Source organism: Lepisosteus platostomus, chromosome 7, assembly GCF_059453375.1.
Source record: "Lepisosteus platostomus isolate fLepPlt1 chromosome 7, fLepPlt1.hap1, whole genome shotgun sequence".
Lineage (NCBI taxonomy): Eukaryota > Metazoa > Chordata > Actinopteri > Semionotiformes > Lepisosteidae > Lepisosteus > Lepisosteus platostomus.
In genome coordinates, this window is record NC_142617.1 from 16,266,866 (window position 1) to 16,290,013 (window position 23,148).

The 23,148-nt window shown below is 38.8% G+C and overlaps 1 protein-coding gene across 2 annotated transcripts in view; it reads right to left on the reverse strand.

Annotated features, from left to right (window-relative positions):
• Positions 1–388: 388 nt before the first annotated feature.
• LOC148658389 (protocadherin-16-like) overlaps positions 389–23,148 on the reverse strand; it is a 157,452-nt gene continuing 134,692 nt past the window's right edge. For both annotated transcript variants that reach the window (XM_088639509.1, XM_088639508.1), the window contains 9 exons: positions 22,776–22,985; positions 21,572–22,438; positions 20,343–20,456; positions 19,330–19,541; positions 17,414–17,565; positions 16,011–16,141; positions 15,404–15,690; positions 14,281–14,422; positions 389–12,326 (listed from right to left, as the gene is read on the reverse strand). In XM_088639509.1, the coding sequence (XP_088495635.1) occupies positions 9,715–12,326; positions 14,281–14,422; positions 15,404–15,690; positions 16,011–16,141; positions 17,414–17,565; positions 19,330–19,541; positions 20,343–20,456; positions 21,572–22,438; positions 22,776–22,985 (4,727 nt within the window). In that variant the 3' untranslated portion in view covers positions 389–9,714. The remainder of the gene's footprint in view (positions 12,327–14,280; positions 14,423–15,403; positions 15,691–16,010; positions 16,142–17,413; positions 17,566–19,329; positions 19,542–20,342; positions 20,457–21,571; positions 22,439–22,775; positions 22,986–23,148) is intronic.

The window sequence follows — 23,148 nt, forward strand, 5'->3', positions numbered from 1 at the left end:
TATCAACTGTGTCCAGTTCTTTGTGTACAATAAATGTTTAATATTGTACTGACTTGTCTGTCAACTGCACACAGCTCCGGTACTTTAAGGATTCAATGTGCTACCTGGCAATTTGGAAGTAGTGCAGTCCTGCATCTGATTATTCAAAAAAAATAAAAACGCCATGACACAGTGCTGTCCGTGATATTGCAACACCAACTGTCGTATACAGACTGACACCTCACACATTCTACATGGCTGCATCCGTATCAAGATCCTTTAAAAATCCTCAGGGCTTTGGGATAAACATTTAATACAGTATAGGATTTGAGCAAATAAGCCAGTTCTCATTGTTCTTTAAATTTTGAATGTTTTCGAAAGATATATGTTAATAATGAACCCAAGACAGTTTTAACAAATATGTCCATTAAGTTTATTAAGGCATCTGTTATCAAAACAATGGCACCAAAAAAGAAATATTGGCACTTTAGTGCTCAAGTATAAAGTCCAGGGGCAGAAATATCTAGCGAGTATCTGCCTAACAATGTACAGCTACATACAAATCTTCCAAGAACACATGCAACTTCAAGAATACATTGAAAAAACAAAACAAAGGCTTTACAACAGGTAAAAAATAAATAAAAATGACATTTGCTTTCCTTCCCACTTAAAACTTACATTAATGTACAAAAGGTTTATGACTGAAGTCATGCCAAGAAAGTGAATGCCTTATTGCAAGTGAGTCAGAATACTTATGTACAGTAAATGTTAAACTAACAAGTAGAGATGTCTTCAAAGACTGAGGTCCAGAAATACAAAAAAGGAGAACAAACTTATCTTCATTGATAACAAAAAATACCACTTTTATTCTTTTTAAAGCTAAACTATGTGTGCACTTACCAAATAACTATGTGTGCGACCGGTTTTTGAAATAATTATGTCTGCCTGCTACTGACCAATTCCATGTTTTTAACTAACTTATCAGCAAGACTTAAACTCTTGGGTTAAGGACTAAGGCCTGGACATAATCAAAAGCTTGACCCATCTCAACAATTACGAACTCAGAACATAGCCCTTTCTGGTGGCTTTCTGTACACACCTAATGCTCTTCTTCAACTATGCAGTTTGGAATTTGTGATCGGCATGTGGATCAAAGTTGTGATTTAATGCGGGCCTAAGACAAGCAATATTTTACTGAATACACATCAATGTTAAACTGGACTGTCATATGCAATTATGCCAGAATACAGAGAGAAATTAGTTGGGACAATTATCATCAGTTAAATGCTTCTTAGCTACAATAATTAGATTTTTAGCTTTCAGCAGATTTGTCTTTGTCTGAATTTTTATAATTTGAATTTAAACCTGTCTGGATTTGTAGCTTTAACCATGTTTAAATGTTCGCATTTGAAACTATGGGTGAAATACAACTGTGCATACAGTATGCACATTCATCAGTGTACTTTGATTTTCAATGTCCGGGGTATCTCAATGAGTCGTTTGACTTTTTATTTCTACATGTTGTTTCAGCACCTCTGCTGGTTTTCTGTTTAAAATGTCCCTCTAAGAAAATATACGAGCCAATCCAAGTGTACATACAGTATAATGATGTCAAACACAGCAAGGTCAGGTTACATCCTTTCTGCAAGCACAGACTAGGGAGTACTGACAAAATGAGATCCAGTTTCATTATGAAGGATGTCTGCCCTACATGTTTCATCAGCCAGGGCAGGTTCAGCCAACACTCAGTTGCTTGTACAAGTGACGTAATGCGAACTGTGGTCATGAGACTAAACAAGTTCATTTCTGGGATGCACCAACACACTTGAAGTGCCTTCGAGGTGATTATTTCTTCTATGAAATGTATATTTATAAATTCTGAAGAACACAGATATATAATACAATACAGTAAAGCTAAATTAAAGAATAAGAATGAACGCAATACATCATTATGTGACCAGATTTGGTGGGATTCTAAAATCTTGGGAGGATTTATTGATGACTTCTAACCTTGCAGATAAAAAACCCAGAAGTATCTTTAAATCAGCTATAGATCCATATTCTTTATGAATGCTAAACCTGAGTTAACAGGTCACTGACGTGGAAAAGAACACTAGATATTAGAAACACACTTGTGCCTTATATGGCAACTTTTGTGTGCACACATTTTAAATACAGAGACAGTCATGGCTGCGCAACCCCCCCGCCCCCAGAAAACTACATCAGCTTGACAACACCCATTTGCTTCCCCCGCACAGCTGTGTCTGGGCTTTGCAAATAAGATGTCTCTGATTATTCCTGATATCAATACCATCTCAGATGTCACACATGTTGTAAATACAGTGACCCCTGTCTACTTCCCAATTTCCAGTAGTTTCAATGTGTTAGAAAGCTGACAGATATTAATGCACACCACCTATAATAACTTTAAACTCCTCAGCATCCTGACAATGAGAACATATTATGGTAAACAGATTTAATGAAATAACAGGTTGCCGATGGTGAACAATTAAGCCCAAAGTTATTGAACTAGATTTGGGAAAGTCAGGTTCACTGTGACAAGGTCAGCGATATACAGTATGTACTGACCTTTTGAAGAGTTAGAAATGCACAGAAGATCAAAAACAGTACTGGAATCTGGGGTGGAACCTCCTTGAATTTCTTTTCCACGAGTCTCCTTATTAAGAGTTTTTTTTGAAGGAAGAAGAAAAAAGTACTCTTCAATTCTGTGTTTTGTGCATATGGTGTTAATTTGTAAAAATAAAGCTTCTGAGTGCAGGATTGGGGTTGTAAAGAGCAGGCTTTTATGTGAAGCAGCTTTAAGTTGACTTTAAATCACTCTTTTATTTGATTTACCTTGGTGTTCAATTACTAAGCACATGGCCTTGTGTGCAGCACATGTACTTATTGGAGAGGTTGTGGGTTCGACCTAAGAGCAAGGCCGCCCCAGAATAAGCCCACGTTAGCAGGTATCTACGGGGGCTGCATGTCTACAGTATATTCCTTCAGCTGCTTACGGTAGAATACTGTATATCTATGATAGATGAAGCAGAAAAACAAATGACTGAAAAGTTCTAGCCTTCCTCAGGTTCCTGTGTCAACATTTTTTAATTAAAAAATAAAGTACTGTATTTCTCAGGAACTAGCATTAACTACAAAAAATGAGAATCAGCTTCACATTACTGATACCATATGTAATTTGGTACAGTAGTAGTATCTTTACAGGGTGTGTTAATATGCAATACAGTGCTTGGGATGTTTGATGACTTTCTTGGACAGAATGTTTTCTTTGTTTTTGACTAAAACCTAGGTTGCACTGCTTTGGCATGAGAATTTTCTATTTTATAGTGCTAATTTAAAAGATCAGGTGATATACTGTAAGTACTTAAATAATGACAAGGCACAAGCACCAAAACATCGGCAATTACTGTACGTATTGGATATTTACTTTGGGAAAGTTAAGGTTTTTCCTGAACCCTTCCTCTCAAGGTTTAAGTAGGACAGTATGCACAGCAAGATACCTGAAGATGTTTATGCCTGCGGATCCAAACTTAACACAAAATAGTCTTCTTTAGGTTCCAATTATGTCGAGAAAGAAAAGAATACACCTTCCCACCCACCTTAAGGCAAAGATGCAGGATCTACACTCCAACCCATTAATACTGAAAACAGTCTGGTTAAGTTGAGCGCACTTATACAGTAGTAACAAATTCCCTTCTCTTAATTCTAAAGACATAGACAAACTCAGGGCTTTCTCTGTGCGTGTGCCTAACCACTGATGCTTAAAGTTTACTATAGCTTTCTACCAGCAAGTTGTCTCCCAGTAGTTTGATCACTTTATAACTTAGGCTTTCAATAGAGTTTTTTTACTACAAGATAACAAAAAAGGGAATTTCAACATCATGCCACAGGCCCTTTTTGAACTTATAAGCTGGAGGTCAGCATTTATTTGTAGACATACTGTAGCTAATAGGAACCAGATGTGATGACCAACATGAGAGAAATGAAATTGTATCTAGAGTGTATCTATACCCTGTATGTTTAACATGCAGTTAACATGCAGTGATATTCTATACAAAATATGTGGAGACACTACACACTGTGAACATAGTCACTGAATTTCAAATAAAAACTGAACAATTCTCTGGTCGTCATTCTCTGAAGCATATCAGAGGAGAAAACATTCTCTCTGGACCCCAGTCTGCTTAAAAAAATATTTAGTCTATTTACATTTGTGATAGGTCTTTGTCATTTAAGATCAATCAATTAACAACAATAAACACTGACAAAACACTTTTTTTCTTATAAGACGGAAACAAAATTGAGTCAAACAAAGGAACTCAACTAAGTATTATTGTAAGTATTTTTCTTCAATGAGATGCTTTTTAAAGATGTCCTCCTCAGTCTAGGTTGACCACATAGTTCTACGTTTTGTGGGGTGTTTCAGGACACAACTTCAAGGCAATAAGTCCTATACCGTATCACTTTGAGGAAAAATGACATACTAAAGTACCGTCATGCACTCGAACAGCATTTGTTACACACATATTAAATGGTCACAGAGAACCTTAACTTATGCAATCACCCCATTGAAGTCTCTTATTCTTCCATATTAGAATTGTGGAGAAGGAAAATGAGGTAAGCCTTTTGTTAAATAACACATAAAAAGGTGGCGAGGTCCAAATGGCTATTGGCATGTAGACCTTCAGTGTACAATGAAGTGAAAAAAGAAAAACCTGCTATGATATTTGAGATTGTAATAAAGCAGCTATTTACAAAGCAATTCCAAATTCTCTCAGTATAGCCTCCTGGGAAATTGATAATTGTGCTTCACTTTGTAAATGATTTGAATTGTTTTGAATTTCCCTGCATCCATAATGTGACAGTATCCACCGACTTAGTTATTACAGAGCTAAGAAGAGCCAAAACCAAAATCCAAAGGGAATGTATCCCATTTTCTTTCTCCCTGGAATGTTTGATCAGGATTTGACAAATTGAGAGGAGTGAGACTTATCAGACTCTTAATTATGCTTTTTGGAGGAGTCTGCTCCAAACTAATAAAGGTACATTTCTACCAACGTGTTAACAATTAAAATAAAACCACAGATTCCAAGACTGTCAATAAATGCAACTTTTTGATGAAAAATTAAATGGAATGGAAATTCCAGGATTTTATTTCAAGGCAAGTGTCTGAATAGTATTAAACCTTCTTACACTAGGGGTCAACCAGAAACCTGAAATAAACATATATTGTTCATTTTTGGGAAAAAACAATTCCAAAAAGATCCAAGAAATTGAAAGCATGGCTTCAATCAAATATGGCAGAACATGAACAAGACTTGGGCTATTCACTATTTTAGTAATATTATGAAATACTGCACAATACAAATTAAATATACAGTTATCAATAGCAAAACAGATTCCAAAATACTGTATGTATTGTTTTGTATTCCTGTACAAATATAACATGAATTTACTACCTTTAGAGTGCACCACTTGATCAGAGGATTGACGAGGTTAGTAATTGAATCTAAGTCACTAATGGAAGGCCAATCAATACTTACTGTATTCAGGATTATCCACGCCATGCACATGGGGTATGCGAGATCGATTAGCGGCAATATGCCTTAAACGACACCCTCTATAAAATTACAATTGGAATTACTGGTACATCATTAAAGAAGGTGGGCGTATAAAAAACCTAATGGTAGCCAAAATGAACGGTCACTGTACATAATCTGAATCAACTAACTAAGGGATAGGTTTTTCTGCCATGGCAAAATCCCACAGTACATATGTAAATCTAGTGAATAAGTTTAGTCTTGGCCAATAATCATTTCTAAGAAGGAGGTAGACTGGCCTAGAGTTTGTGGTTTGGGCCAAGGAGAAAGAGTCAAGTTTCAAACACAATAAACACGTTATGACTTGGTGTTTGGTCATTACCTCATTGTGCAGATTTTCTCTTTCTTGTAACATCTCTGTGTAACTTTAAATACTCCTGGCATGCGCTCAGTTATCCTCAGACTTGAGACATGAGAGTCTGGAATAAGCGCTTAAGGACAACATGATACCAGTTCAGAGGAAAACTCACGTCAACAGGCAGTTGAAATGCGTGGTTACAGAAAACATCAACAATGCAGGTCAGGGAACTCTAAGAAAGCAGTTCCTGTTTAAAGTTGTACAAAATGAATTACCACCAAGTTAAAAAAAACAATTGTGTAACCGAAAAGCAATTGGAAACACGTAAGAAGGTCGAGAGATCTTAGAATGTTTTAGGTTAGGTTGAATTTTTTGTGCAATCTGTTGTTTGTCTCGTCCAGCTTGGAGACTCTTGGCTTTCTTTGTTATTCTGTAAACCCTGATTATTTTGTTGATTCTTCCATGTTAATAAAAAACTTATTGCTTTGTCCTCTTTTCAGAGGAAATGAGGCAGAAATCTGTCAGTCTGTAAACATGCCTGTTTTCCACATGGAAGCATATGGAGGAAGAACATCCCATTAATTACTGGGCTATGTCAACGTTATATACTGTACTGTACATTTGTTAATGCTTTGTATCTTATTTTCATTTTATGTTTAATATTTTTTTACCACCTTCATTTAGCCTTCGAAGTTCAACTCAAGTGTTTTCTTTCTTTCTGTGGAAAGGACTACGTACATAATGACAGCATGGAAAGTTCGAAGTTCAAAGCGAAGATAGAACAGCTTGCGTGTATTCTACTTCATCTGTACACTATACAGATGTGTTTGTACTGTTCTGGCTGAGTTTTTTCTCCGCCTTGTGTTTGAATGTATTATTTTTTGTAATAGCTGCCATCAACTTTTACAGCTTTCCAAATGATGCAATATTTAATTGTTTTCTCTTGCACTTTCAAAAGCCAACCTTGACACAAGCAGTTGAGCCTGGCCCTCCGCTTCAAAAGAGTGATGGTTTGACTTCACAATGGGTCAAGCTGCCTGACAAATCACATTTAACTCAGACCTCTTAATTTGTTTCTGTCAGAAGCTGAACAGCATCTTAAGAGTAAGGTTTTACAGATGAGATCACTATCTAAACCCCTCAATGCTTATTTTTTATATGTTTTACAATGTACAAGCAATGTAGCAAAAGTTAAAGACATTTCTGGGAATATTTGCCTAATATATTATAATTATAATATATATGATTAATATAACAAATATGGTATTGAGGCTCCTAACAAAGGCAAATATTTAAGTTTGGTCTCAAGCATAAATGTATTAAGGGGTTTAAAAATATAGATTTTGTGGGAAGAAAATTGTCTTCCCAATTCGCTTGGGTTATTGATACATTTCTTTTATATTCTCAGAAAATCAGCTGCAAGAGAAGGCTTTTTGCAGCTTTTATAGCTTCTATCAAGATGATTTCCTAAGTTATGTAAATATGTATTTTACCTTTTTAGAACTGACTTCTCTATGAGACCACGATGATGTCACATTTTGTATTTTACTGGATAAGGGTGCCTTAAAACAATCAGCAGATTTCTAGCTGCTTATAGACAAAACATCAACTCAAAAAAAGATGCAGTTATCAGCACAGTGGTTTTGAATAGTTAGGGCCTCATGCTCATCAGCAATTAGACTGAGTGTAGGTATCTAGTGACCTGATACAAGATCTTAAATAATGTCACATGAAACAGCACAGGAATACTGTTGCCCTGTACTGAATAGCCTCACTGTTAATTTTAAACACAAACGACTGACTACACTGTTGGAACCCAGAAGAAAGATATTACTGACCTATCCTCACACAGGAGGTTTGTAGGCTGAAGCACAATTTGTAGTCAAGAAACCTTTCTCCCAGTCAATATACAATAAAAGCAGCAAGTGTTGAGGTTTATGAATTGTTTGTTTTTCTTTCTAGAAAAAGCTCCTCAACATTTCTGTGGCCTCCCCATTTGAACTGTTGACAATTCATCACTGAATGCAAACTGGGACCGTTGATTTCTGTCATAATGTATCCATCATCAGTGACCTCTATAAATGAAGATTAAATGCTTCTTCCATTGGCTTATTTTAACTTTGCAAAAGAGTCATACAAAACCTGGACAGCACATTAAGAAGTGGTTTAGTTAGAATCCCAGAAGTTTAAGTTATGGAAGGTCAGCACTGCTGCCTGAACCTGAAATTAGGAAAAAAAATGGTATCCAAGTGTCTCCTTTGCTTGAACCACTGTCATTTGTTAAGTGAGCTGCAGTGGCCTCCCCATCACAAGTTGTTGGTTTTTAGGTTTTTGGTTGGTCAGAATGAACACAAAAATCCCCATGGCGTATCTGCAGAGGCCATTCAATATTGAGGGAAAATATTTCCATATCTCCTCCAATCTGCTGTAGCGAGCACAGTTTTATAAATATAAAAACTCTCCAATCACCCACACCACAGACACCAAAAGTCTCTATATTTCACAGGCACACTGAAATGCAATCCTAGATAAAAATAAAAAGCTTACATATCATTACAAACATACTCATATACATAGACATATACATAATATGAGGCCAACCTTCGACAAAAGGTAATGTCACACTCTAGTCAGATAAAAAATGTTTGTACGTAACAAAAGAAATCATATAAACAAAAATCTTCTTTCCCAGCTGTCTGGTAAACAGCCAGGTTTTCTGACAACGAAGGTGCAAATACCGGTTATTTTTATGTCTTGAACACTGAAAGGTATTTGTCTGAGTGATACAAGTGGTGTGATATTTTCCATGGAGAAAAAACTAAGTAAGATGACAATGAAAATAATACTTAAAGAGTTTCACAGCCACCCTGATCATTAAATGAACACAGACTCAGCTCTCTGGCCAGCCAGTGAGGCTACACAAAAAGAACAAAATTTTCCAAACACATCCAGATAAGTAGATACTGAAACAATGCAGAAAAGAATCTGCCAGAGCGCCGTACATATAGGGGTATCCATGGTGAAGAGGTGCTGAAGAGGCTGAGGCCATGGCACCAGAAATTGCTGCCTATATTTCAAAATTAAGTTAGAGCTTGGTGAAATTTACAACAGCATTCTGACATTTACAGCTTCTCTTACTTTTTAAGCAGCTTCACTTTGTATATTGGCAATATTTCTTTTGAAAATTAATTCAGAACAAAGTAAATCTCTCTCGCTGGACCAGCTCTGAGCTTCTCTGGCAGCAAGGTTTCGGCGGTAATCTTGGTTCCTACACGCAAAGCACTGAGGGTCTGAAACCACACCACAGCAGGTGAAATGATTCTTACGTAATCAGCCATACTCAAGTTTTGCTCTTGTTTCTGAAGAAGGTAGGTTGGTTTAAAGAAATGACTTCCCATCACTGGTGTTCCTCAGCTGTTTGAAAGCATTGTTAAGTCAAAAGAACTCTAACAAGAGGACTAGGCTCATTCTATCAAGGTGAGGCTCATTTGTTCCAAACAAAGAATTGTAGGTGAGCCATCAACTGACCCATCCATGAGAGGATTCTTTTTCTAGAAACAGCATAAATGTTGTAGAACCCAAGAATCGTGTTTCTCATGCCCTGCAAGTAAGTCATTGTCACATAAAGCCTGAAAAGCTACAGATTCTTAGTTCTTTCTCATTTGGTTTCTTTTGAGTTTGGATAAGGTCCAGTACATACTCCTCATTTTGCTCGATAGTTTCATCACATGGTGTTTTCAGGAACCTGTGTATTAAAGGAGATAACGCCATTGTTCACTTTGAGGGACAATCCCTTGCACTCAGAAGCAAAATGCTCTAAATGCTCATTTCAGCTTCCTCTGGATGGTCCAATGAGTGCTCTGCAGTGCTGATCATGGAAGCCGAGGGTCCCTGGGTGACACCAAATGGGGAAACAGCTGGGGACCTGGCTGCCAAAGGGGATAGAGAAGGGGAGAAGCTAGGGGACATGGCTGCTGAGGAGATAGAACCCTCGTGGCTGATAGGAGAACGCCGGAGAGAAGCTAGATGAGGAAAAGTCCGTCCAATGGCTGGCTTTGGGGGAACAGTCTTGGCCCCCGGATGTGCCACAGAAGTTATGAGTGGTGGCGGATCGATTCTAGGCTTGGGATCTGCTTTCGCTTTAGGCTGGAAGGGCCGCCGAGGATTAGGGGGAGCGCTTTCATCTTTCAGTCGTGCTATCTCAGTGAAAACACTGGCAAGGGGCTGAAATTGGGGACACCAGTTGAGGAGGTAATCCCAGTTATAGCTACCCCGTAGCTCCTCATCACTGGCCACAATGGCTGTGAGAGAGCCATCTACGGAGGGCTTACCATCTTCGGGGAATGCATAATCCTTTGGATGGGAGATGTTCAGCCCCCTTCCCACCCCCAGATATCCTCCACCTTCATCTCTGTAAACCGGATGCTGGCCAGACAGCAATGTTCCACTGAGACTCCCAATTTTCTTCCCTTTGAACCAGTGTCCAGCCTCCATCCCTGGTTCACACGATATGTCAGAGAGCTGGTCTGCATCCTGCTGGATCCCTGAATCAGGACCCCGTGTGGAGAGGTGGTCTTGCATGGAGGAGGAGATACTTGACACCCGAGGGTATTCATTGATCATGCGAATCTCATCATCCTCGGCTGCTTCTGCTTCTGCAGAACCTCGTCCGCTGGAATGGGAGGGGTCAAGCGAACCTCCTCTGGTATAAGAACCTCCACCTGTTCCACCTTGTTCACCAGTGTATCCAGGCAACGTCTGATGGTAAATCCTCTCCCCTCCTGACAGTTTAGCCTCATCAAGCTTCTGCAAGGCAGTTCCTGGGGGTGCAGTCCTGCTACTGGACTCCTCCTGCTTCCTCTTCCTCCTGGATCTCACCATCAACAAGGCCACAACAATCACAATCAAGATTACAACAGCCCCAAGTGATGCAGCGATGACAATGACCAGCAAGATGTTGACATCTGATGCAAGTCCAAAGGAAGTGTGAGTAACATCAATAGTTATCTGAGCAGTGGTAACCCGTGAAGACTCTAGTGGACTATGTGCTTCTATGTCTAAAGTCATTTGCCTCGCTTCCCTCTTTGAACGGCCTGCTGAACTGTGCCTGCTCTGACTGTCCATCTTCAGATAGACCACCCCTGTGGTTGCATTGATGCCAAAATAAGGAGTGTCACTAGCAAATGAATAGAGTACGATTCCATCCACACCTTCATCTTCATCGCTGGCCTGAACCTGGCCAATACTCTGACCTTTTTTAGCTCCCTCAGGCACCTCAAAAGCAAACTCTGAAGAGGTAAAAACTGGATCATATTCATCTTCTCCTGTAACATACACTTGGACTGTGACTGTTGTTGAGTAGTTGCCAGAGTCCAATGCCAGAGCCACAAATCGAAAGGATTTCACCTTTTCAAAGTCTAATGTTGATCGGGCTCTGATTTCCCCAGAGTTTTGTTCCACTAAAAATGAGTCCTTGCCCTCGCCAGTTTTGTCCACCATGTAGTAGCGCAATTGTCCATAAACCCCAGTGTCAAAATCTACAGCATGAAGAATGGTGACCAGAGAATTTGGGGGCTGGTTCTCCTGAATGCTGGCAATCAGTGTTTCCAGTGGAAAGTAGGGCTTGTTGTCATTAACGTCTTTCACCTCGACAGTGACAGGAGCTAAAGCATAGTGGCCCTGGCCATCTGAAGCCTGGACAATAACCACATGGGATGATTTCATTTCCCGATCTAAGGACTGCTGCAGCCTGAGCGCTCCTGTCCATCTGTCCACAGTGAAAAGCTCCATCTCATCACCTGAGCTGATTGCATACTGGATCTCAGCATTTGGAGCAGAATCAGGGTCTGAGGCAGACAATCGAAGGATCTCAGTGCCTGGCCCCACACCTTCATTGACTGCCACACTGTATTCAGCACGGCCGAAGGCTGGGGGGTTATCATTGGTGTCAGTAATGGTGATCACAGCCGGTACACTGGAGCTCATCTGGGGCACACCTCGATCTGATGCCACAATGGTCAGATTGTACTGCGACACAGACTCGAAATCCAGGCGCTCTACCAGGATGAGGGTGCCCACAGTCTGGAATCCCCTTCCCTCAATGAAGCGGACACTGCTCTCAATCTGGAAGGCATTGCCCGCATTACCACTGGCGATGGCAAAGTCAAAGCCACAGTTTTCTCGAGAGAGGTCTCCATCGACAGCCTCCAGAGTCAGGATAGTCGATCCTGGCATACCATCCTCGGAAACCGTGGCTCTATATTCAGACTGGTGGAAGGTAGGTGCATTGTCATTGACATCGGACACCTGTACTTGGACAGTGGTAATGGATGACAGTGTTGGAGTGCCTCCATCACGTGCCTCAATGATGACGCTGACAGCAAGTCGGTCTGGATCAAATTTAGCCTCCTGGCTGATAAACAGGGTACCTGTAGAAAGATATATAAAATGTTAAAAATACTACTGATTAATCTTACTGTATGTTAGCATGAAGTGCACTGTTACTTTGCCCTTTCAGCATCAGCACAATATACTTCTCTGTGTATCAGAACTGTATTTATAGGTCTTTTTCTCACAAATTTGGTCTTGTTAAGGTGCAATGAATCTTAGAAAAGGGAAAAGAAAATAGTGAGAGAAGAGCAATTTGGAGTTAATGAACTGAGTTATGGATCATAACAAAAACCCATTAGAATGTGCTTACATTAAACGAGATAGGGATTGAGAACTAATTTAAATTTAACTTGTACAAAAGGGTACCTTTCTACAGTTCCTAGAAATTATGGTAATAAAAGCCACTATTGATATTTCACTTTAACATGCTAACAGCTATGAAGCGGAACTGAGGAATTTTGCCTTTGAATTATAATAAGCATACAGTTTATAAAAGTAAGTATATTAGCAAATCCAGAAAGAATATTAAAACTAGACCCTGTAGGGCAGACATATGGGGTTCATCATATTCCCATTTCCAACCAATCTGACTGTATAGCACTGCCCTATGGTTGTACTTTAATGATGAATAAAAGTAGAACTCCCTATGTAGAAATGGTACAGAACTTCTCTGTCAGAGGGCAAAGATTATTAACCTCAAGGGAATGTTGAAGATACTCACGCTTATATGCCAACATCAAAAATACATTAAAATAAAAAAACAAACAAATATGTGTATGTTTCAAAAGCAAGAAAATCTATTTATTCTGGAGTGCAGTTCCTTTCCAATATTGCTTAGATACAACATACTCCTTTAACTATGTCAGTGATTACCTAAGTAGTTCCCAAATGTTAAAAATGTTGAATCACTGCACCTGTCTAAAAGCCTTTGAACTGCTGATGGGACATTGGATGGATCAATCAAAGTGCAACATTCTAACACCTTATATTCTCTGTTTAAGAGTAAAACTGAACCCAATTCATTCTTCATCCCCCCAAAATTAATCAAAGCACCACTTATGCAAAACATTCTAGAGCCAACAGAGTGAATTCCTCAGCAAGAATGTTGCCAAAGATATGTTAGAATTCAGGGAGCTTGTACTGTACATCTGCACTAAATACATATGCACATGCAGTACCTTAATACAGACACTTTCCAACACTGGATTTCAAATAAAGTAAACCAAACCTGTCAGCAGTTACAGATCTAAGAGCTTTCTTCAGAGTTACTGGGAGCTCTCTCTAGACTGTCACGTCAAGGGAATACTCCACAGAATCAGGAAATGGACAAAATAAAGCCTGACCCTGCTCAATAATGACTTAGTGGCAACATACAAGTCACTGTGCTTTAAAAAAAACTGAGCAAAGTTTGAAGTCGTAAACAACTATTTAAAGCCATTGGAGTAAAGGGGACATTGGGGAAAAAAAGTATAAAAAAATGAATTGAGAGAGAAAAACGTAAATGTTATTTTTAGATCAGAGCTGCTACTGTCTGTTGCAGATGGTTTCATCTCAAAATGTTAAAGCTTTAAAAACTACACATATTTGAGCTCTTGTTTTTATTTGATACCTTTACATAACTTTATAAAGAGAATGAGGCACTTCACAACATAATAAAGCACAAGAGGGCATGGATTATTGTAGATATTGCCACTCCTTAGAGTGTTACTAACCTGCACCCAACAAAGAAGTGTAAAATCTCAGAATAACACGTGTACTTTTTTGCCATATTGCACTACTATTATTTAGTTTAATTTTTCTGTATATACTGTTTGTTCCTAAACACAAAAAATATGATTTCACTTGCAAAAGAGGGTTGTCATAGGACTCTGATATTAGAAATGGTGATTTCAATTTTACTGTAGACAACAAATCTCCTGATGATGGCTTTTCTATGTATCCTACTGTACATGGAGACTAAATAGAAAAAAACAAAACAAAACACTTCCTTACCATTGCTTGGGTCTATGTAAAAGCCATCTCTACTTGATGACATCACCCTATAGGTGACCTTCCCATTCTTTCCCGAATCCCTGTCTGTTGCGGTTACTGTGACAACAGGACTGCCTGGTGGTGAATGCTCTGGCAGAGTTACCTAGGAAACCAAAACCATAGCATCAGGGCAATATCATAATAATTCACTTTAATTGGGACTTTTGAGATGACATGCATGACGAGATGCAAAAACGCACAAGGAAAAGCAGGAAGAAAGACAGAGCACCAGTTAGGTGCTTCAGGCTAAGGATCCGGAGAGGTGTGAGATCAAATCTCAGGTGGAACAGAATTGTTGTAGCCTTGAGCTAGATACTTCTCTCGGATTGTGCAGGTAAATTTCCTGCTGTACAAAGGGACTCTAGATGAACACTGTAAATGCAAATGTGTGCTTTCTTACAAAATCAAATAAAACTATGTTGATGTTCTTTAAATCTGGAAAGAGCCATAGTAATTTACCAGAAAAGAAATTACAAAAACAAATGTAATGTGTTGAAAAATTATGAAAAATGACAACATCTGCTGAATTCAAAACCCAGTTGCATTCCTTTGCAACCTGTTTAGAAAACAAAGTTGAAAACTGTTAAAATATTTAACACATGGCTCATATTGTATGAATGCCTTTTTACCATTAAAAAATCTAACATTTGCCTTCAAAATGTCTCTAGGCATACTGTCAATGACATTGTAATGTGTTTGCTTTTCTCTTCTGTCCAACAGATGAATACAAAAGAAATCTGCATTTTCCACAGTTAATATATTTTGAAAAAAATCAAACTAGGATTTTGAAATGGATTTAAAATTAATTAATGAAATTCAGTAAAACTAAACTCCGGTTCTAATAACTTTCTGCCTCTGTGGTGCATTCAGCTGTATGCTATAACAATAAAGCTATACTGAGTCTGATTTAAGAAGTGTACGCTAGAAAAATTATCTTATTTTTAATTAGGGTAAGTCTTTGGAGCTTTAACTATAGAATAAAAACGTCTCAACAATGTGAATTACAGATTAAAAAGCAGGTGGGCTGGTCAGAGATGAACAGAAGAAATGTATTATCTTATTTCTAAATGAATGGAATGAGTACCTGGTACAGGTCCTGGGTGAACACTGGGGCATTGTCATTAACATCCTCTACCAGCACAGTCAGGTTGGCCTCACTCTCGTGTTTGGAATCCGAGGAGCGAACTGTGAGTGTGTACCAGGTCCTCTCCTCGTAGTCCAGAGGGGCAGTGAGGGAGATCCCACCCCCATATCGGTGGATCCCAAACTTTCCCAGGGACTTGCTGTCCAGTTGGAGCATATAGGAGAGGGCGGGGCCTGAGTCTACATCATTTCCTGTCACCTGGGTGATTTCTGTTCCTATCAGTGTGTCTGGAAAGACAGCAAGAAGAAACAAAACATGAGCTCATGAAATCAAGACAAGTATTGTAAAATAAAGTCAGCATCCTCAACAAGCCCTCATGCACTAGCAATTATTTTTTCCAGCTTTCTCTGTCCTTCAAAATTTGGCAATAGGTTATGTTAAATATAACAAATATAAATTAGAATGGATAATTTCACTTAGGAAGAAAATAGAAAATAACACAGTGAGCCAAGAGGAAATTTAAAGCACAAGTATTTAGAAATGCTTTCCAATATTATCCCCGGAGACAAAGGCATTATAATCTAGATGTGAATCAGATTTTACTTACTCTCAGGCACTCGGACTTCGCGAGGCAGGGGGATTGTGGGACTGTTGTCATTCAGATCCACAATGACCACAGTAAGAGTCGCAGTCCCCGCGAGCCTGGGGCTTCCTCTGTCTGTTGCCGCGACAACAAGCCTAATGCAACAAAACAAGTTTTGTCCACACTGAGTTTCCTTTCATGAGTTATTTACAATTTTTAGAAACTTCTTTTCTGTTATTAAATTAGATTTGCAAACATTTGAAGTTCTATGTTGTGGCTGCATTTGAAAAAAAAATTAACAGCAATGTAACTTTATTTTACTTCAGGGAGAAACGTTCTTTAAATAATGGCATTAAGAGACATGTGAACAGTTTCCCATGTTTGTAAGTTATGAACTAAATTCCAACCTATCCCCGTGCCTGCATGTGACATAAACCTTTCTTTTGTTTGTATGACATTGTCTATAGAGGTATTTTCCAATTCCCTTGTTATTCCAGACTTATAATACTTCTGAAAGGCTGCTCCGCTGGTTTGCTTACCTGATATTTCCTTTCCTGCACACAAGCATATTCACATGCTCCACTCATCTTTCAACATAATATTTAATTTTTCAGAGGTTTTCTATCAATTTGTGGTGATACTGTACATGTGGTGACTTGTATAGCTAGTACTAATAAAATATATCACTTTGTGTCTTTTAATTTAACTTTACATAAGCAAAACTTATAACCTGGTACCACACAATCAGCTAAGGTAATGCAAAAAATTGCTCTAACTAAAGCAGTGTTGAGGGGCAGCTCTTTTGAAAGTTTTCTAAAGGCATTGAGTTCATTAAAGAAACCCAAGCAATCTCTATGCACTAATGAGCTTAGTTCATTAGAAAGCTGCACTCCTTTTTACAGACATTCAGAAAAAAGTGGGACAGTATTGTGAAGTTTACTGGGTACTTCTAAACATCAAGTAGAGCATTGGGTGTTGTGAAAGCTACAGTACTGTATATACAGTATACAAACCACAAAGGGTACTGTCATGTTAGAAATGGTGTTATAGAAATGGCTGTCAGGGTGTTTAACACTGCCCTAGGCGAGGACTGTTAGCCCTTCATCTGCTCATCTATGGACAGCATATTGCACTATTGTACTCTTTGGACACTCAATCTGTACATACCTATGCGTATTTTGCACATATTTTATTGCTTTACAGTGACTATGTGTGCAAAATATATGAGCATATTTTGCACACACCTAACTATATTTATTTTAGATTTATTTTGTATTGCTGTACTTATTTTAATTTTTCTTCTATTCTGATGTCTGTTTTTGCTTGTCTTGGACTGGGCTGCTGTAACACCTCAATTTCCCTTTGGGATCAATAAAGTCTTATCTATCTATAGGGTACAAGAACAAGAAAAAAAAATTGGTGCTCACTTTGTTTGAGTCCAGATTTCCCGGTCCATGATGGCTGCTGTGGTGATGCTGCCGGTTAAGGGGTCAATTTTAAAAAGGCCACTCATAGAGGATGACTGGATGGAGTAGGTCACTTGGCCATTCTGACCCTGGTCTGGATCATCAGCCAATACCTGAAAGAAAAAATGAATTACTACTAACAAAAAAAAAGAATTCTGTTGCAGAGATTTCTGTTGCTTCTCTATATAAAACCCTTTTTTATTCATGAGCTTTGGTATGATACAAAAAGCTACAGTACATTAAGGTGCAATAAACACATAGTACAGTATCGCTTTTAAAATTAGCAACCCTAACTGCTAAAGGCAGGTGGTTCACTTATCCCCCCAAACAACAGGTTTTACTATAGATCCAGTTAGCTAAAGGGTTCCAGGTTAGTACATTTGTTTCTTGCTCAGACAGTATTTTTTCTCTCTGTTCTCTTGCCTCTGCCATGCATGCTCATTGTTGCCTCTCCATGCTAACAATTTATCTAGAGCTGATTGAAGTGAAGCAGTGCATTAAATAGGCTCAACAGCCATTTAATTGAACTAATTTGACTGTTTTCAAATTCAAATTTACAGAAAATATCCTGAGGAAAGAAAGTAATGTGTTCCTTATTAGTGTTTATCTTCCAATCAAAAAATAAGAACAATAAGAACAATGGATACAAATAAAGCACCGCCTAACCCTAATAATGCTAAACATCATGTAAAAAGCGCTATTAAGTTAAGAAGACCATATTGGAAAATGGTGTTGAACAGGAAGTAGCCAAAAGAAAAATTATATTGTGGTAGTGGACAAAAAAATGGAAACACTTGGGTAAATGAGGGACACCAAGTATATTGAAAGCAAAAAGTATATTGAAAGTGTAGCTCATGTGTTAATTAAGCAAATCATGTATAAGAATTCATGTACAGTCCGATGGCCTCCAATTATTAAATCTGAACGAGAGGAGATTGTTGCATTTTGTAGGAACTTATGTGTCCAAGATCGCTTCACTTGGTGATGTTTCATCAGCAAGAGTGTAAGCTGATGTCAGCATGCACCAGATCTCATACGGCAGAATCGTGACATTTTTGCATTAATTCAAAGTGCAAGGCAAAACAGGCAAGCAACTGCAGATCAAATGATTGCAAATTTCAACCAGGGTTGAGAGCAGACAGTTTCACCAAAAACAATCTACAAAAAAAATTACATAGTAGCATATCATAGTCAGGCTGCAGTCCCCAAATAACTTATCACTCCTGGCAATGCGTATTTGTGAGTCCAATGGTGCAACGAGCACAGGAATTGGACTACCAAGCAGCAGTGAAATGTGACAGAGTCATATGAATCACCCATTTACCATGTTGTCTCGAAAAGGACCAATCTAAACAACTCTATAGCCCTAAGTGCTTGGTTCCAACAATGAAGAGTTTGGGTGCTTCCTTAATGTTGTGGGGCACATTTTTCCAACATGGTTTGGAAGTACTTACTCCCTCAGAAGGCAAGGTCAATGCTTATCACTACTTAACCACCCCGTACTGTAGCATTTAATTGCAGCCAGGAGGGTGTCCTGTAGGATGCTCCCACCCACATGTCTGAGCATGTGTGGTTGCCCAATGATTTGATGATATTGACACTGTTATTAACCATCTTTCATGGCCTTCTCAGCAACCAGATCTGAACCCAGTGAAGCTTTTGTGGAATTTTCCGGAACAATCACCTCAACCAGCTTCCTGCATAACTGTAGATGCTGGTAGACTCCTACTGGCTGCATGTTGCGGCCCAACACAGAATTGAATAACTTTAAATTTGTGTTTCCATTTTTTGTTCCACTATCTGTTTGTTTTCCGGACATGAATATGCGAAGGAAAGGAACAAACAGTAAAAAGAAATTATTTTCTTGGAATCTTTACCTGAATAATGGGAAAGTCATAGCCTTGCGCCTCACGTAGGTAAGCAATGTAGTTCTGCAACTGGAATCGCGGCAGGTTATCGTTCACATCTTGGAGTATCAAATTGACGGCCATGAAGGAACTGGAAGATGGAGTCTCGGCCTTCACCACTAAGCGAAGCCTGGGAGTCTCCTCAAAGTCTAGACCAGTGGAACTCTGTACCCAGATCTCACCTGTAGACACAATGCAGCAATACATGAACATAAAAACTTCAGACAAAGTACACAACAATGCAGTTTTAAGGCTGTTTAATTGTTTTTGTCATTTGTTACAAATGTTCTAGGCCTTTTAGGTCATAAGCTAGGAAAATCTGAACACATCAGTGTCAGATTGTAATGCAAAACACTAGCATTTAAATTTCAAGTGGTAAATCATGAAGCCAGGTCTTTTCAAATCTCTAAGTAAGATTGAAGCTGATCACTGCTTGGGAAGGCGGGGCTCTAAAAAACACTTTAAGTGTTTTTGGTAGACTGGTAGTTAACACAGTTCTTCCTGACCCCAAACTTCAAATAAAATCCAGTTGTAAGTTAGCAATAGAATCCAGAATTCTATGAATTGTTGTTTTTTTATAAATAACATTTTTTACCAATGTCTTAACCAGCTGTGGCATCCACAAATCCATTGGCATAAATTCATTTAAGTAATCATTTTGCACTTTGCCTTCTAATCTGCCAAGTACTGATTACAGTTCTGATTAACTGTTATAAAAAAAGACTAAAGTAATTCTGATGGCAGATGAAGTGTCTCCGCTCCTACAGTATGTGTAAAATAACTTGGCATGCTCCAAGATGGAAAGCACTCCAAAAATACAGATTATTATTGTTTGTAATTAAGGGAAAGATGGTTATGAACTTGAACTTATTTTAGTCTCAATTACTTAACTGAATGCACCACTGAAAAAATTGACATAATTAAGGAATATTTTGATTTCAGCGTGGAACAATCTGCCATTCATCTTGTTGACAGTGTCTGACCTGTGCTGGCGCTGATGCGGAACGACTCCAGTTTGTTTCCGCTGAAGATGCTGTAGGTGATGCCACGGTTAGAGCCATCGGGATGCTGTGCCTGGATCTGTACGACAGCTGTACCTGGGAGGGGAAAACAGAAGAAAATCGGGTCACTACAGGCTTTTCAACGGAGTCTTCTCTTCCCGCAGTATCCCTGCAAGCACTGTGGGCTGGAGCTTATTAACAAATTGCAAATGGCTGTTTTTACTTAAAGAGCAATTTTTTTCTTGTTTGTCTGTTTTGCTCGTGAAAACACTTCAAAGCAACGGTTAGATAAATCCTAAACAGGGTGGAAGTGTTAGCAAAATATCATGAGTTCCATCACAAAAATAAACTATGACGGTGAACCTGATTTCAATAAAAACATGTGTTCCTGTTTCCTTTACCTAAAAACAAACTTGGGATTGCAAAATTTTACTCTCCTCATCTCATCATCTCATCATTTTCCACTGACTGTATCCATTCCTACTGGAATCCAACTGGCAACAAGGGGCACTGTTGTATGAAAACAGTGCTCCTCTGACACACAATGCAGAGCTAGTGTAAGTAACAGTTTTGAACTGTTATTACAAACTCCTACCAGAATCAGTGCACATTAGTTTTGAGGAGTCCGTTCACATGAGATAAAATTTTAACTCTGAGATTTTGCCTAACCCTGATTCTGCAACAGAATCCACACTGTACCCCCAGTTTCCAAACTCATATCCAAAGCCTAAAACGTCTTTTGTGGCTTTTGGAGGCAAGAGTGAGTGTTAAAAGTTTTTGGGAGAAATTGGTTCAGTCATAAGGCAAAAATCATATACACATGAATATTTCTTAAAAGCAAAATGAAGAAATCAAAATATTGAGTTTGTTTCTATTTCAACACTGACAAATAGAAAATAACTTTTAGAACCTGGAGATGATTAAATGAAGGTTTTCGGTTTTAGTGGAAGAGTGAGAATTGTTTTATAAAATATTCACCTTGAGGTGAACATTAAATGGTTTTATCTTACAGCACCATCTTTCCATGGTGGCTCTAGGTAATATATTCACAACGTGAATTGTTAGTTTATGTTATATTTACTTTCTGCACCTAACAAGCCAGATGAGAAATTTCTGTATCAATTTAAAACGTGTAACGCTATTCCATCCCTGATAAAAAATACAAATTTACTCATGTGAGTTTAAAGCAGTTATTGAAGGTTTTTACTAACCCAAGGCTGCGTTTTCCGGGAGGCTCACATCTCGCGTGTTGCGTGAGAAACGAATGCCCTTGTAGTCCTCCTCTTTGACGTAAATCACCACCACACCAATGGAGGACCGTGCGGGGGTCCCCTGGTCCATCGCCTCTATTAGCAGCGTTCGCTGTTTCTGACTCAGAGTGAGCAACTTCTCAGTTACCTGGATATCCCCCGTTAGAGAATTAATGGTAAACCCACGTGCTGGGGTGGCAAATCGATAAAAAATTGACCCATTGGCCCCAAAATCTTTATCCTCTGCTCTCATGGTAGCCACTACCTGGTGATTGGAGACACTGTTGCTGGAGATGTTGATGATAAGTGGGTCCTGAATGAAAAAGGGGGCATTATCGTTAACATCTTGTATGGTGACGGTTACTTCTGCTGTGGTATTCCTGGGAGCAGATGGAGAAGAATCCACAGCACACACCAAAAATTTGTAAGCAGCTCGCTTTTCTCTGTCCAGGGGACCTGTTGTAGTAATTCTACCTGTGTTTTGGTCCACGTCAAACATGCCACGGGCCTCACTACTCAAGAAGTAGAGTACTTTCCCATTGGATCCTTCATCCTCATCGGTAGCAGTCACTTCAAGCACTAGCCTGCCAACAGATGCATTTTCAGAAATATCTATATTGTAAACAGACTGTCCAAATCTGGGGCTGTTGTCATTGACATCCAGAACCATCACTTCCACTTTGGCTGTACTGCTGAGCTTATGTTTTCCGTGATCCTGAGCTACAATGGTCAAAGAATAGCTTGCTCTCCTTTCCCTGTCAAGGGGCTTTGAAGTGGAGAGCACTCCAGAGCTGCTGTCCAGATGAAAATCACTGGTGGGATCTCCATCTTAAAGAAGACAACAACAGAAAGTGATAAAGACATGGGGTGGGCTTAATGAAGGAACATAACTTATCACATTAATATTCACTTTCAACTATATGAAATACCTGAAACCACAAAATGCTGAATGCCATTGTTTTAATCTATACAAATATCAATCATAATATCATTATAGCAATTATGATACAAAAGCTACATATTCAGGAAATGTTTCATAAAAACATTTGGTGAAATAAGTTTTCCTCAACATTTTGGCTATTTTTTTGTTTGCAAAGAATCACCAAAATCTAGCATAACCTGGCGCATGCTCCGTCAGGCCTTAATGCTTAAACAGGAATCTTACCAATGATCTTGTACTCCACTTCTCCATTGTCCCCAGTATCAAGGTCTGTGGCCTTTAATGTGAAGAGCTCCACGGGCTGCAGGTTCTCAGGCACCTCCAGGTTGTACATATCCTTCCCAAAGGCTGGAGTGTTGTCATTCTCATCCAGGATGCTGATCCTGATGGTCGTCTTGGCAAAATTTGGAGGCATGCCACCATCTTTTGCGTAGACTGTAAAAGAACAATAACAATAACAACAGTTCCAGACAGGCCTCAACACTAAAGCATCTACAGAAAGGTGCACAATAAAATGTTTCATTGTCTGGAAAGGCTTAATGATTTAAAAAAATATATTTTCAGTTCCAATGGCTCACTGACATTGTCCTGGCACCAT